The 13,041-nt window shown below is 37.9% G+C and overlaps 1 protein-coding gene across 6 annotated transcripts in view; it reads right to left on the bottom strand.

Moving 5' to 3' along the window:
• Nucleotides 1-13,041, bottom strand: part of PRICKLE1 (prickle planar cell polarity protein 1) — a 47,083-nt gene that overhangs the window by 2,133 nt on the left and 31,909 nt on the right. For 4 of the 6 annotated variants that reach the window (XM_072401460.1, XM_072401462.1, XM_072401466.1 and 1 more), the window contains 6 exons: nt 5,177-5,356; nt 4,175-4,288; nt 3,122-3,259; nt 2,016-2,219; nt 1,492-1,678; nt 405-1,268 (listed from right to left, as the gene is read on the bottom strand). In XM_072401460.1, the coding sequence (XP_072257561.1) occupies nt 405-1,268; nt 1,492-1,678; nt 2,016-2,219; nt 3,122-3,259; nt 4,175-4,288; nt 5,177-5,296 (1,627 nt within the window). In that variant the 5' untranslated portion in view covers nt 5,297-5,356. The other 2 variants (XM_072401463.1, XM_072401464.1) reach the window with 2 other exon arrangements.

The raw sequence follows: 13,041 nt of genomic DNA, 5'->3' as shown, positions 1-13,041 counted from the left end.
TGTTTGGCACAGAAAGAAACATACCCCAATAATCAGCTCCCAGTTTATGTTTACCTTGTCAGCCACTTTAAAGTTTCCATATACATTTGTGGAAATGGTAAATGGAAAACAGCAGAAGCTGAACCCACTATGAGATGGAGTTAAATGTGTGTGTGACATTATATAAACAATAACTCATGAGAGGTGCCTCTATATCCTGTAAATGACATGGAATTACTGTCAAAACAATAATATTCTAAAATAGATTCAATTTAATTTCAGTATATCTTATGTTGCTTGCCAAGGATGTCAATCGTGTTATGTCAAATTCTGTAAATTATTTTACAAATTTTGCCAAGTAAGCCTTACTGGCATATCAAACCAGTAGAAATATTAGAATATGTTAAAAAAAAAAATGCCAGTACCTGTTATATTGGACAACGCCAATGAATCCATGGAGTCACATATGTTTTCAATCTGTGGCTTCATATGATCAGACAAGCACTCCAGGGAGCTCTTGTACCAGGGTATATTATCACGTTTGTAACCAGATGCACCATGTTCTAAATCCAGTTCTTGAATTTTCCTGCTGCTGGCAGGACCTGGATGACTTCCATATGCTGAATCTCCAAGTCCATCCTGTGACTGTGCCCAGTACATATCAGTTTGGTATTTTTTACTTGCCAAGCTCTGACTGTGCCTACTTCTTTTTGGGTCACTATTCATTTTGACATTTTCAGACATCCAAGGATCACTAGATCCATGATCTTCAGCGGGCTGCTGGAAGAGTCCTTTTTCACCAAACTTTAAAAGTAATTGAGTCATATAGTCATCATGCTCAGCCCATTCTTCATGGTCCTCTGGAGTATCCTGCTCATCCCTTCCTTTCCAAAAGTCATTATGAAAACTGGCCCCATGCCTTGATAAGCCAAGATCATCCATCTTCCGAGACAGGGTATCATCAGCACTGCCAGAGATGCCGGGGAACTTATAATTCATTGCAGGAGACAGCAAGAGTGATTGTCTACATTGATCTGCTGACCTGCTGCTCTTTCCCATTCGAACACTTCTCCTGGACTCTCTGGATCTCGCAGATTGGAAGGCTGAGTCAGAGGAATCTGATGCATGAACATCCTCCCCCAAGCTGCAAGTTTTGGAACAATAAATGCGACCTTTTTTTGGCAGAAAAGGACAACCAAGAAGTGAGACTTTACACTGTGCACAACAAAAGCAACTCTCTGTAGCATGCCAATGTTGGCCATCATAGGTCATCTGAGCATGATCAACACCTAAAAAGAAAAACATAAATCTTTACTTAATCACAGTTTGCTATAAACAACCTAACTATAGTAGTGCAGAAGTTTATTACACATACACACTATTGGTATTACTTAATGTATTCTATTGGAAAAAAATATTTTAAGCTAACCAATGTAATGGGTTTGACACTTTCTTTTAACAGTCATACAATGGAACATTTTTTTTTGTATCCAGTAAATGGCACCACCTTACCTATATGTTCTCCACAGGATTCACAGTACTCTGCATAATGAGATTCAAAGCAACTACAACAGAAGGGGCGACCATCTTTCATGATATACCTCTGTCCACCGAGCACAGTTTCACACTCATAACAACAAAAATGTTTCATGTGCCAGTGACGACCCTCGGCCTCTGTGCATTCATCAGCAAATATAATCTGAAAGAACAAAAATGTGGTTTAGACGTTCAGAATGAAATATTCTACAGCGTCATACTATAGATAACCACAAAAAATAGGAAAACGCACACACACACACAAAATGCATGTACATTTGTAATTATTACTCAAACAGAATATTGGCTCCAAACTATTACTAGCACTCAAGACTGATTGACATACATTCAGACAAAAAAAGTAAAACTAAATCGCCAGCTGCATAACAGAGTTCGAGTTTGACATAGGCTTATTTTTTTTTAGACAGCCCCAAAAGCTTGCAATAGAAAGGATCAGAAAAATGTAACAGGCATTTGCCAAAATAAGTGATTTTACATACCTCATCACAGGCTGAGCATCTTGGTTTGAGCAGTTCAGCATGATGCCTGCCACAATGTACTTTTCCATCCTGGTAAAAGTATATGAGATCAACAAGCAGCTCATTACATGTGGAGCATACAAAACACGATGGGTGCCAGCACACCCCAGGACCAGCTCTTGAAACAAAAATTCCTATTTCACCGCCATTAATCTTCTCAGTGCACTAAAAGGGGGAGAGAACAAAAATACAATATAAAACTATGATTAAACACATCTAGTCTTTACCATGTTGATTAAATGTTGGCACATTTGTTACAGAGTTCATATTAAAAGGAAAAATACTACTTCTGACATACAAATAGCGAAGGAATTTAAACACCCATTTAAAGTCCAAAGGGAGAAAAGTCTAATAATCCCAGACCATAAACGGATTCTAAACCAAGAAAAATATTGCTGATGTATGTTAAGTAGATATTTAGAGAACCACTTAAGCTGGTTTTCATTATTGGAATGTGGTTTTTATAAACTTAGCCATCTGGCTACAATTTGACACTTCTCCCATAGAGAAAATACATTATTCTCCAAAGTCCGCACGAGACGTGAATGTACACACACAGACCTGATCAGAAGGCTTTCTCAGAGATATTTAAAAAAAAAAAAAAAGAAAATAAATCACAGGACAACTGTGATATGTGGCATAAAAATACAGTGCTACTTTATTCATGAGTTAAAATTATTAGGCCCCTGCATTTATTAATAAAACACAAGATGCAATGTAATTCCAATAGTCTGATAATCTATGTTCATGCTCCATTCCGAGCAAACCTCTAGCCATTCGTGGTGACACAGAAAATACCTTATAGAGTTGAATAGCTATATCACTTTCCTGGAACAATGCCAGTCCTGCCCCCTTTTTCAGCAGCTCTATTCTTTTATTACCTTTGGTATACTTTGGTTCCTTTTTAATAGTCAGATTGGTAAAATAAAGACCATCAGCAAACCCCAAAATAAATGCTACTAACAAGTCAATGTCTCTTCAGTGAATAAACAGTGAATTATTACAAATACACTGTTTAGTAACATTAATTGGATTTGATCTTGCCATGATAAGAATATGGCACATACCTGTTCACAGACAGCATGCATTGCACCCCTAGACAGCAGTTTAATATTGCCTCTCCCAAGGGCTTCTTTTTTGCGCTGAGTACTGAACATCATCAGTTCTTTCTTCTCCTCCTCACTCAATGCCTGGCAGTATCTCACCTGTGGAAACAAAAGATTTATGTCAGCTCATGGCATTAGCAGACTCATGTTGTATTTTAACACCCGACTGACACATTCTACAGAAATACAACCACACTATGCTACTAGTAGAAGCCAAAGAAAAGAAAATGTCATATGGCTATAAAATGGTACAATTACAAGTAATTGAGTAAATATATTTACTGTTTGCCATGACACAAAAGAAACAAAGAGGAACAAAAACTATAAACACTGGAATTTAAATAGCCTTGTAAACTTACAGGAAAAGAGTTAAAACACTTTGAATACAGAAAGTCTTAAAAACAGCCACTGGGCTTGCAATGGATGTGTAATTTTTGAGACCTATCAGAAAAAAAAAGGCCCTTTCACATAATTGACCTGTGAGATGGGCAGAGCTAGCTGTGCTCCAGTTGTAATAAAGTACCCTTCCCAGAAGCAAATACAGCACTAATGTTTTACTAAACATGCCTGGCCACACAAGGGTCAGATCTTCCATTCAATTGTTTCAATGTAATGAAGTTTAATACATTCTGAATACTTTGGGTTTTATTTTTGATTAGTTTTGTACTTTTATAGGGAATTCCTGGCTTGCATAAGGGTCTTACATGACTTGAAATGGTCTATTTGAAGAATGAATTAGACTTCACCAATGGCTTTTATGTTGAACTTCAATAAATTAATGATTTTATGCATGTAGGCCCTTAGTGCTGATGTCTTATTAGAAAGCATATGGATATAACTCTCAATAGCCGAACGAGAGTTGTACAGGGACAAAGCAGATTGCTGGTTCCAACCCAAAGGGTGTGTTTACAAATGTGCTTGAAGGAAATAGAAAAACTTAAGGACTTTTTGTATGCTTCATTATAGGATGGAAGTTTTTTTTTTTTAATAACTTTACCCATGCTGTAGTCTTACCTCATTATCATGTGGGGGAAGCTGGTACAGAAGCTGTTTGATTCGATACTTTTCACCCACACTGTTGACATAAGGGATCTTTTCTTCAGGCAGACAGGCAAAGTATAACTGAACCTGCAATAAAACAAATCAACATAATTTTATGTTTTGTTTTCTTTTTTTCCCTTAAACAATAGGCTTCTTGTACTGCAGTCACAAGGAAAGGGTGTTAAATAAAGGTGAAATGGCCAAGAGAAGAAAACAATGTAACATTAGGTCTAGGGTGACTTCAGACTTATGTGATAATGAGCACCAGATGAGCAAGCTCAGCACAAGTAGAGATGGTCACTTTGCACCCAGCTGTTGAATTGCTCTTCTGGAATGTAACTAGTAAAGACTATTAGGGGGACCATAAACTGTACACATATAATGTGGCAATATTGCCCAGCTCTTCTAACAGTAGCCAATAACTCTGTGGAATCTTTTTCTATCCTAATATCCACCAAAATGCCAAAGCCTTCTAAAAACATACCCCATAATAAACGGGTTTCATTTGCTTCTTGTATTTTACACATTAGTGGGACAAAAGCTGCCTTGTCGGCTCCTGCTGGTAGGTTCATCTTAAGCTACTTTTTCATTGCTTCCATCTGAGCCTTTTCCAGAGAACCTAAAGTCAACTCCAAGGGAGGGGTCACATGTGAACATGTTTCAGCCAGATGCCAGGTCCTACATTCTATCAAATGCCACACTACAGCAATGATTTGTAATATACCCTTAAAATCAATGTAACAGTGATTTTTATCTAACAGAAATGTATAGAATCCTAAGCTGTTAGCATGCACAAGTATTCAATTTAAAACTGTTTACTCTATAGCAGACTCAATATATATATATTTTTATCTATCTATAAATAGATAAAGCATGTACACAACATATTTTTCTATATATTTATAAGACTACAGGGGAAAAGCAACATGCAATAATAACTAAGTCCAATGATGGTAACTGCAAACTTCCCACTACCTGTTCTGGACGCAGTCCTGGTGGAACCCAAGTGTACTCCTCCATAGCACATCCAGAGTCGTCATCCGATGTGGAACTTCGCTGGCACCCATAAGCAAGTTTACCGATTTTCTGCTCCATCGCCACGGGCAAACACTTGGCAGTATTCTATTTCTGCTTGTTCCAGGACATTAAATGATCCTACAGAGGGGAAACAACATGTAAATTTAGTGTACTGGAAGACCGAGCTATAACTGAAAACAATCTTTTTACCCATGCAGTCACTGGCTTTGAAATGAATGGTTGCTATTGTCTAAGGCAAAAGCCTGTTCCTCACATGTCACCTCTCAAGACAAAACCTTTGTGGTCCGGAAAGTTCATTTTGAACCTCAATACATATAATTTTCACATAGCTCCATGTGTGGGAAATTTACCAGATCAAAGGGAAAAAAAGCCAGTGGGTAGGAAAAAAGGAAAAGAAAAAATGGCCTCTGGTATTAGCCATATAAAATATAACCAATTTATTGAAGCATTATTGCAGAAAATACTTGTAATATTATGAAAGTATAGTTTATAAAATAACACTACTGTGTGTATTTAGCAGGATAGACAAACAAGTGAATTCACAGGTAGTCTCTAGAAGGCAAGCAAAGAACTGTTTGACATACCACAAAATCATGATAAAAGGGGGTGCGAGAGCCAGAACACCAACAAAGGAAGCTACAGTTTCATCCTATAGGGAGCCTAACCTTTTGACCCTGGGCAATACTGGAATACTGCTCTGCCCCATCAAGTACTAACAGTTAAACAAACTTCTATTCAACAGGTGCAGTTCAGCTATTCACACCAGTCAACTGTTCACAAGTATTCCCACATAACTTGTTCTGATGCCTTTAGTTCCTCCATGATTACTTTTTACCAGGGCATAATGTATTTTATAGATTTAGAGTTATTATGCCCAAGTTGACCAGGCAGGGACAGAGAAACAACTTGGACTGGTTGGAAATTTTCTGTAGATTCCTGGTTCACCCATCTAAAACCCAGCGCCCTCCCACCCTATTACAGTCTTCCGTTCACATGAGACAACAGATGTTGGGTGAAAGAGGAACTTTTAGATGGTTTCACTGTAAAAGCTTAAGACTCCAATCCACAGTCTGCCTTAAAACAGAAGGGACATGTGCCTTGAAGAGGAAACACAACACCATATACAATACAATGAATATGTGACTACACACATGGCATGGACACCTAGCACAACAGTCACTTCTGTGATGTCCTTTCCCATCACACAACATCATTTCCTGGGTACTATACTAATGCAAACATGCAAATATTTGTTGCAAAAACTATTACAAATCTTGAATACACTAATAAGAATTTGCATTCTTGTTTAAACAGCTTCAGCATTTGAAATCTTTGTGCTGAACAGGCCAATAAATTTTAGGAATTTAGAATGATATATCTAAAAACATTATTTTTTCAATTTCAAATTGCTGGGGGATCATAGAGTGGAGACATCACCTTGGCAAAGGTAGTAAAGCCCAACTGTGTACCGTTATTTGGCTTAGAAGTAGTCACAAAGAGAGTCTTATCCACGTGAAACATGATGGTTTAACCAGACTGAAATATTAGCATCTGCATACAGTACAGACACTGTGACACACATATAATGGCCAAGTTGTCTTCACAGCCGCTCACTTTGCAGGTCAAGACTTAGGGTTCTGAACAGACATTTTAAAGACTACACCACACATTCATGATGCAATAAGCAAATTCAAATTCAAACCCAGATGAGTGGAAAGCGGTGCTTTGGAAAAACATTTTGCTACTTCTGGTAGCTCAACTGCATATTTTTCATTGAATGTTATGATTTCAGCCATGGTATGTAAAATATACAAGCTGAGCTAATTGAATTTAATGCATAAGTTGTTAACGCAATGCAAAAAAGCTAATTCTGGTATACTGCAAAAGGAAGAAGTACTCCAAAGTAGCAGATGAAATAAAACACTTCTGAAATGTGCAATAAATATTCAGGGCTATAATTAACTCATGTCAAATTCTCGAGGCAATGAAAGCCAGGATTTGGTGCAATCTTTCAATGAACCAGGGGCAAAGTGGGGAACCAGGGGGAGTTAGGTGACGGAAGCTAAACTCGGCACGCTATGTTTTCACATGACCAATTGAGTCCTCCCTGGTGGACAAATTATACTTCTAGAATTTATTAGCCTGAAGGAAAAGGTTTGTTTCGAGTGGTACCTTTTCCATTAGATACAGAACTACTCTGGACATCTGCTAAATGTAGAACTTTCTCTGCCATTTACAATTTATGAACTACATTGCTTAAAACGGTGTTCTGACTAAAATACACAGGAAAAAAAAAAAGAGCAGATTTAAACACTTTCACAAAAAATCTAATAACCATTATTTTTTTTAAAAATAGATGAATTTTTTGATATATATCTGATAAGGTAACCGGATCAATTAGTCTTTAGCACCAAGGGGTTTTACAAATTTCCGGATACACAAAACACACACCCAATACTCAGATCTTTCTGAAAAGAAATAGGCCAACCACCATAAGCGCAGAGCCCGGATATCTCCGTGTTTCTCACACCTGTCAGGGTTGGTGTGGGTCCCCTAGACTTCAAAGTGTAGCTCTCAGGACAGGTGGGCGGCAAATAGCAGCATTCCCATTCACTACCGGATTGAATTTAAGACATGCATATAACTTTACACCCATCTTTCCACCCTATTTCATCTATTTAAATTAACATTAGCAGAGAGTGGTGGCGATACTGGTGGTGGCCTTCTTTAAGTTGAAAGAAGGGGTAAAAAATTACTCATATGGCAACTTTTCCAGATAGATTGTTAGTGCGGAAGCAATCAGACAACTAAATGCTTTTACAGTTGTACGCATTCTTCAAAGGAAGTGGTAATGTGCTGTCCCTGTCAGTGGCAGCCAGCATGTAAAAACCAGCACAGCAGCTGTAAAAACTAATCCTGATACAAGTCTATTTTAAGGAAAAAATACCAGTGGTGACTATCTAAGAATAAGATCCAGCTTTGTCGGATGCATGCTTACATTTTCTTCATGCCCGAAACTAGATGCCTAAAAGTTAAACCTAAAAAATAATAAAGTTTGGTTTGATTTGATCCAGCCTTGACGCCTTTTCATGATTTGAGTTTAAAAACATGAAAAATGCCAAGAAAAAAAAGGTATACACTTTTACAGGATTACTTTTAAAGTTTAAAAAGAAAAAAAAATTGAAAAAATGCTGTAAAACAAAGCACAAATCATCACTGATGGCTACAATATATACAAACAGATAGCAGTTCACACTGACATGTCTTCATTCTTAGATTCTGGAAACGGAATAGGAGGGGCTCACACTTCAGATATGTAAACCACGTCTCTTCCAAAAAAATCCCACTACAGTTCTCTTTCTTGGATAAAGCATGGCTCACAAATAAAGTTCAGGCTAAATAATTTATTTGATAGAGGTGCTTTTCAGATGCCAGCTGTAAATCTCAAATTTTGGGCTAAATTAATAATACAGAGACAACAATAATATAGATGTGCAGTAACACAACAAATCATATACAGTGAGAATATTTGACCAATTCTACTTATGGTCTTGCTGCAGTGACTGAAAAAGTTGCCAAGTATTGCAGGTATTTTTACTTGCCCCTCACATCTGTGTTTGCCCATATGCAGCTCCAGGAGGGGTAACCCAGCAAGTCAACCTAAACATGCCTCTAGCACAAACCTCCCTATTGCTTTCTGTTCCAATATCCTGTAAACCTTTTAACAAAGACATTTATCCAATCCACCCAATCACAGCTTAGTAATGTTTTAAAAAAATCAAATGGGTCATAAAAAATAAAAAGGCCAATAAATGCCTGCCATTTAGGATGCTTTCATTTGTCACAGTGCATTTATCGTCTTAATTAGATATCTGGCAATATTTCTCATTAATGGATAACCCGATATTGGAGGAATGTGTTCACATTTCCACTTGAAAAGACTGGCAAGGGTCGTATAAGCCATGACACTAGAGAAGAGGTGGAGTTCTAAAGATTGATCTGAAACCACAGCAAGATTAGTTCACAACAATAAAGTTTTAGTAGCCATAATTGCCTGGTTTCTGGGACTTGTCCTGCTCTGACCTTTCGGAAACAGTAAGCAGACTATTCCAACGTACACAGATATTTACATCTCACACTGTCACCTGCTGGACTGAACAACACTCTTTTGTCTTTTATATTAGCAGAGCCATTGAAACAACTTCCCAGAAAGAGGGGGGGGGGGGGGGGGGGTGTAACTTTATTATGACCTCATTTTTTTCTTTTTTGGGGGGGGGGGGGGGAAGAAAAAAAGGCAATCATGACTGTTAAAAAGCCTGTACAAACTAAACAGGGGGAATCAATTTCCAAGAACGTATCCAGTTTTCCTTGTGCAATAAAAACAGTTTCCGAAAGAACTTCTTATGTGAAAAAAGTGAGGCATGTTACAAAGAGATAGGAAACTTGTTCAGGAACATCTCTTGTGCAACAAAGTTAGGCAACGACAATGGCAAGAACCAGGTAAGAATTCCAGAGACACAAAATTACAGCCATTCAAAGATGAAATTTAAAGCGCTCTCAGACCACCTGCAGATCAGACAGGCCAGCTGACAACAAACGTCCACATGTAACACACAAATGCAACGTCTGTTCCATAAAAGGGATCAAATTTGGGGCCAACTTGTATGTCAGCAGGAACAGAGACACACTGAGCAGCTCAAAGCCAGAGCTGACCCCTGTTGGCTTACAGGTCCATAACTCAGGCATCAACATCCAATTAACCTCACTTATAGAAAGCCCAGGGTTTAGGCTTCTACATGGGGTTGCAGGTAATGTGAATTATAGCTGTAACCATATTCAGTCTGAAATACATCTCACAAGCCTGGAGTTATAACACCAATAATCAGCCTTAACGCTTCTGTATTAGAAACTGCATGGCAATCCGAAAATAAAGCATAAAATAAAGCAAAACAAAATCCCAATCCGATCTGAATATATATTAGAAGATATAAGGAGTCTCCTTACCTTCTTTTAGTAAATATCTTTCAGTAGTTGTTACAAGATCAGTAGTCCTGTGATAAAGATTCAGTGAGCAGCTACAGACATTCCAAGATGTGACTTCTTAGCTAGCTTCCATCCTCTGAGTGAATACAGCAGACCATATCCTACCTGTACTTACAAGAGCCGGCCCTCTACTTATTCACACCGTCATTGGTCCTGCCCCCAATTCGTCCCTTTGGTTACACAGAATTCCAACAACAGTTGAGTCAGATGACCACCAGCATTCCCGACTTCCTCTGCCTAAAGTTCATACATGTGAACTTTGCCCACACCCTGTGAATCAAAAGCAGAAGAAGGGAAACTGGCCATTGAGTGCTCTTCAAAACACACCAGGAGGTTCTCTACATAAACAGCAATGCATGTGTGTAAAACATTCCTGCTAAACAATGTGGAAACAGACCCAGCCCTGCACAATATGTCCAGCTAATTAGGACTTTGGATAAGGTTCCACCAAAGATTTCACTTTTGACAGTAATACCATCCATATATACACACACACATGTAAAAACAAAGGCAATGAAACAATGTAGATCCCTGATTTACAAAAACAAAAATCTCTTAATCTTTTCACTGAACTAAATCTAATCAATTTATACTCTTTGTTCTACAGTAACTCTCCTTTGTATGTCAGAACCCCAGGCTACAGATTTAGTTTATTGAACTAATCCCTCTTAATTCCTTCAAACATAGTTATCAGGGTCATATCTTACTAAAGTCTGCTTGATGAAGCCCATGGACATGTTGAGTATATCTGCTAAGTGTCAGTATTTTTTATAAATAGGGGAGTCCATGCTCCCACACCTAATAACATACAATCCAGTAAGTGTGAAGTTAACACCAGAGTGGTGTGCGATACATTAGCATCTGAATTTACTTCACAAGTCACCAACTGAATTTTGGGAAGTTTGAAATTTAAATAAAACTCACAAAATAGTCCCCCTAAGAATAAAAACACCTTGAACTCGTTTTGTTCCCTGTGTCTATAACATGCAGCAGAGGTGCTCATATAATGCTGGAAGCTAACTATGCTTGTGATGATTAAAAAAGAATCATTTCCAATTCAGTGATAAAAAAAACCTACAGCAAGATGAAACATGGGCTGGGTTTAGATGTAATTGCTTCTATTAGTTTTTTTTTTCTATAAATTTTTCTTTATTTTTTAGCCGATTTTACCAGTAACTCACTTTCATCAGAACTTTGCATTGTCTATTTTTTTTTTTTGAGTGGATGATCCTGCCAGTTATTTGCTTTCTGTACTAGATAAAGCAGACTCCCTGTATTGCATCTTTGGAAAAAAGATTAGAATTGCAGAACACTGTCCTTCTCTTCCTCATAACTGAGTTATGTAGTCCACAGAGAGTGCTGGGAACTGAGAGTCAGCAAAGACAGGAAGCATGGGATGTTATCAACTCAAATGATTTTTTTTTGCTTATCAAACTGGTTTTCAAAATAGGTGACTGTATGTGGTTAGATAAAATAAAGCTGACCGCTACAGCTGCCAATAAATACCTTAACCTCTTTCCCTATTACTCTACTTACCCATCAATGACAAAGAAGAAAATGTTATGCCAACTTGCAAGCTAAAGATTGTACAGAACTTGAATCTCCTTTCCCAACCCTCATGTAAACTTTGATGGATGCCAGAGATCACCTAACACCAATGTTAATATGTCAGAGGTATGGAGTGATTTCCCATACCTTTCACTTCTAGCCCTCCAGGAGCAGAAGATGCAGGGACTGGAATTAAAGTGATTGTCCTAAATCAACAAAGCATGGGTACACCCAAGTAATAACAAGCACTCAAACTGTTCTACGTACTAACAAATCTCTGTAGTTGCCAGACAGCCTTTTACTCCATAGTAAAGGGAACGGTCTCCACAATTGTCTCTTGTAAATCAATCTGTCCTCTTACTATACAACATAAAAAGTATTTTCAGATACTGCAACAGATAAAGATAAGAATGACCCAATTACAGAGTTTGCAGGACGTAACCCAGCCATAAGAGAGCTCCCTTTCTCAGAGGTTTGCTTACAACTAGGGTTTAAGCTGAAGGCTAATTTTTGTGTCATTCTGCTACTTTTAAAAGTAACTACACTTTATAGTTAGGGTGCATTTTAAATCCTTTTAACATTAATATTAACATTTTAGTTACTTTATTATTACTGTATGTACTTCACCTGTGGATGAAGACTATAGTGTAGACAAGAATACATGAACAGAAATGCTTACTTTACTTTTTTGATATTTTTGCACACCACACTAGTAAGCAATGAAACTTAATATGAATCCCCAACTACATTTGAAAGAATCAGAGCCAACCTTTTTTATTGCAGGGCCCCAGCATTAGTAACCCTGGCTTTGCCAACATGTTACCATAGGATGCACTTCTCTTCACCAATGGGTGATCTCCAAGTTTGTGTCCAGAGCAAAGACTGTACCACAATTCCAGCCTGTATTTGCTGAATTGATAGAAACTTGGGGTAACATTCCAATATATGGGTGAATACTGAATTTAAAGGATTCAATTGGACACAATACACAGTAGTAGTAATATCAACCCATGGTCTTATCCAGACCCCCCCCCCCAGTTCCATGCGTATCCAGGTCAAATGACCCACCAGATATTGGAACGGAACCAAGGAATAAAATGACCACCCACAGAGTCTGAAGATTCAAGAATTCAGGGGTACCCACAACCATGAGATGACAGGTATGAGTGAAAAAGCAGTCACAGTGCTGACATACAAAACTGAAAACACAG

This window comes from Pyxicephalus adspersus, chromosome 2, assembly GCF_032062135.1.
Source record: "Pyxicephalus adspersus chromosome 2, UCB_Pads_2.0, whole genome shotgun sequence".
Classification (NCBI taxonomy): Eukaryota; Metazoa; Chordata; class Amphibia; order Anura; family Pyxicephalidae; genus Pyxicephalus; species Pyxicephalus adspersus.
Note: the sequence above shows the minus strand (reverse complement) of the source record. Positions and strands in the feature narration are given on the sequence as shown.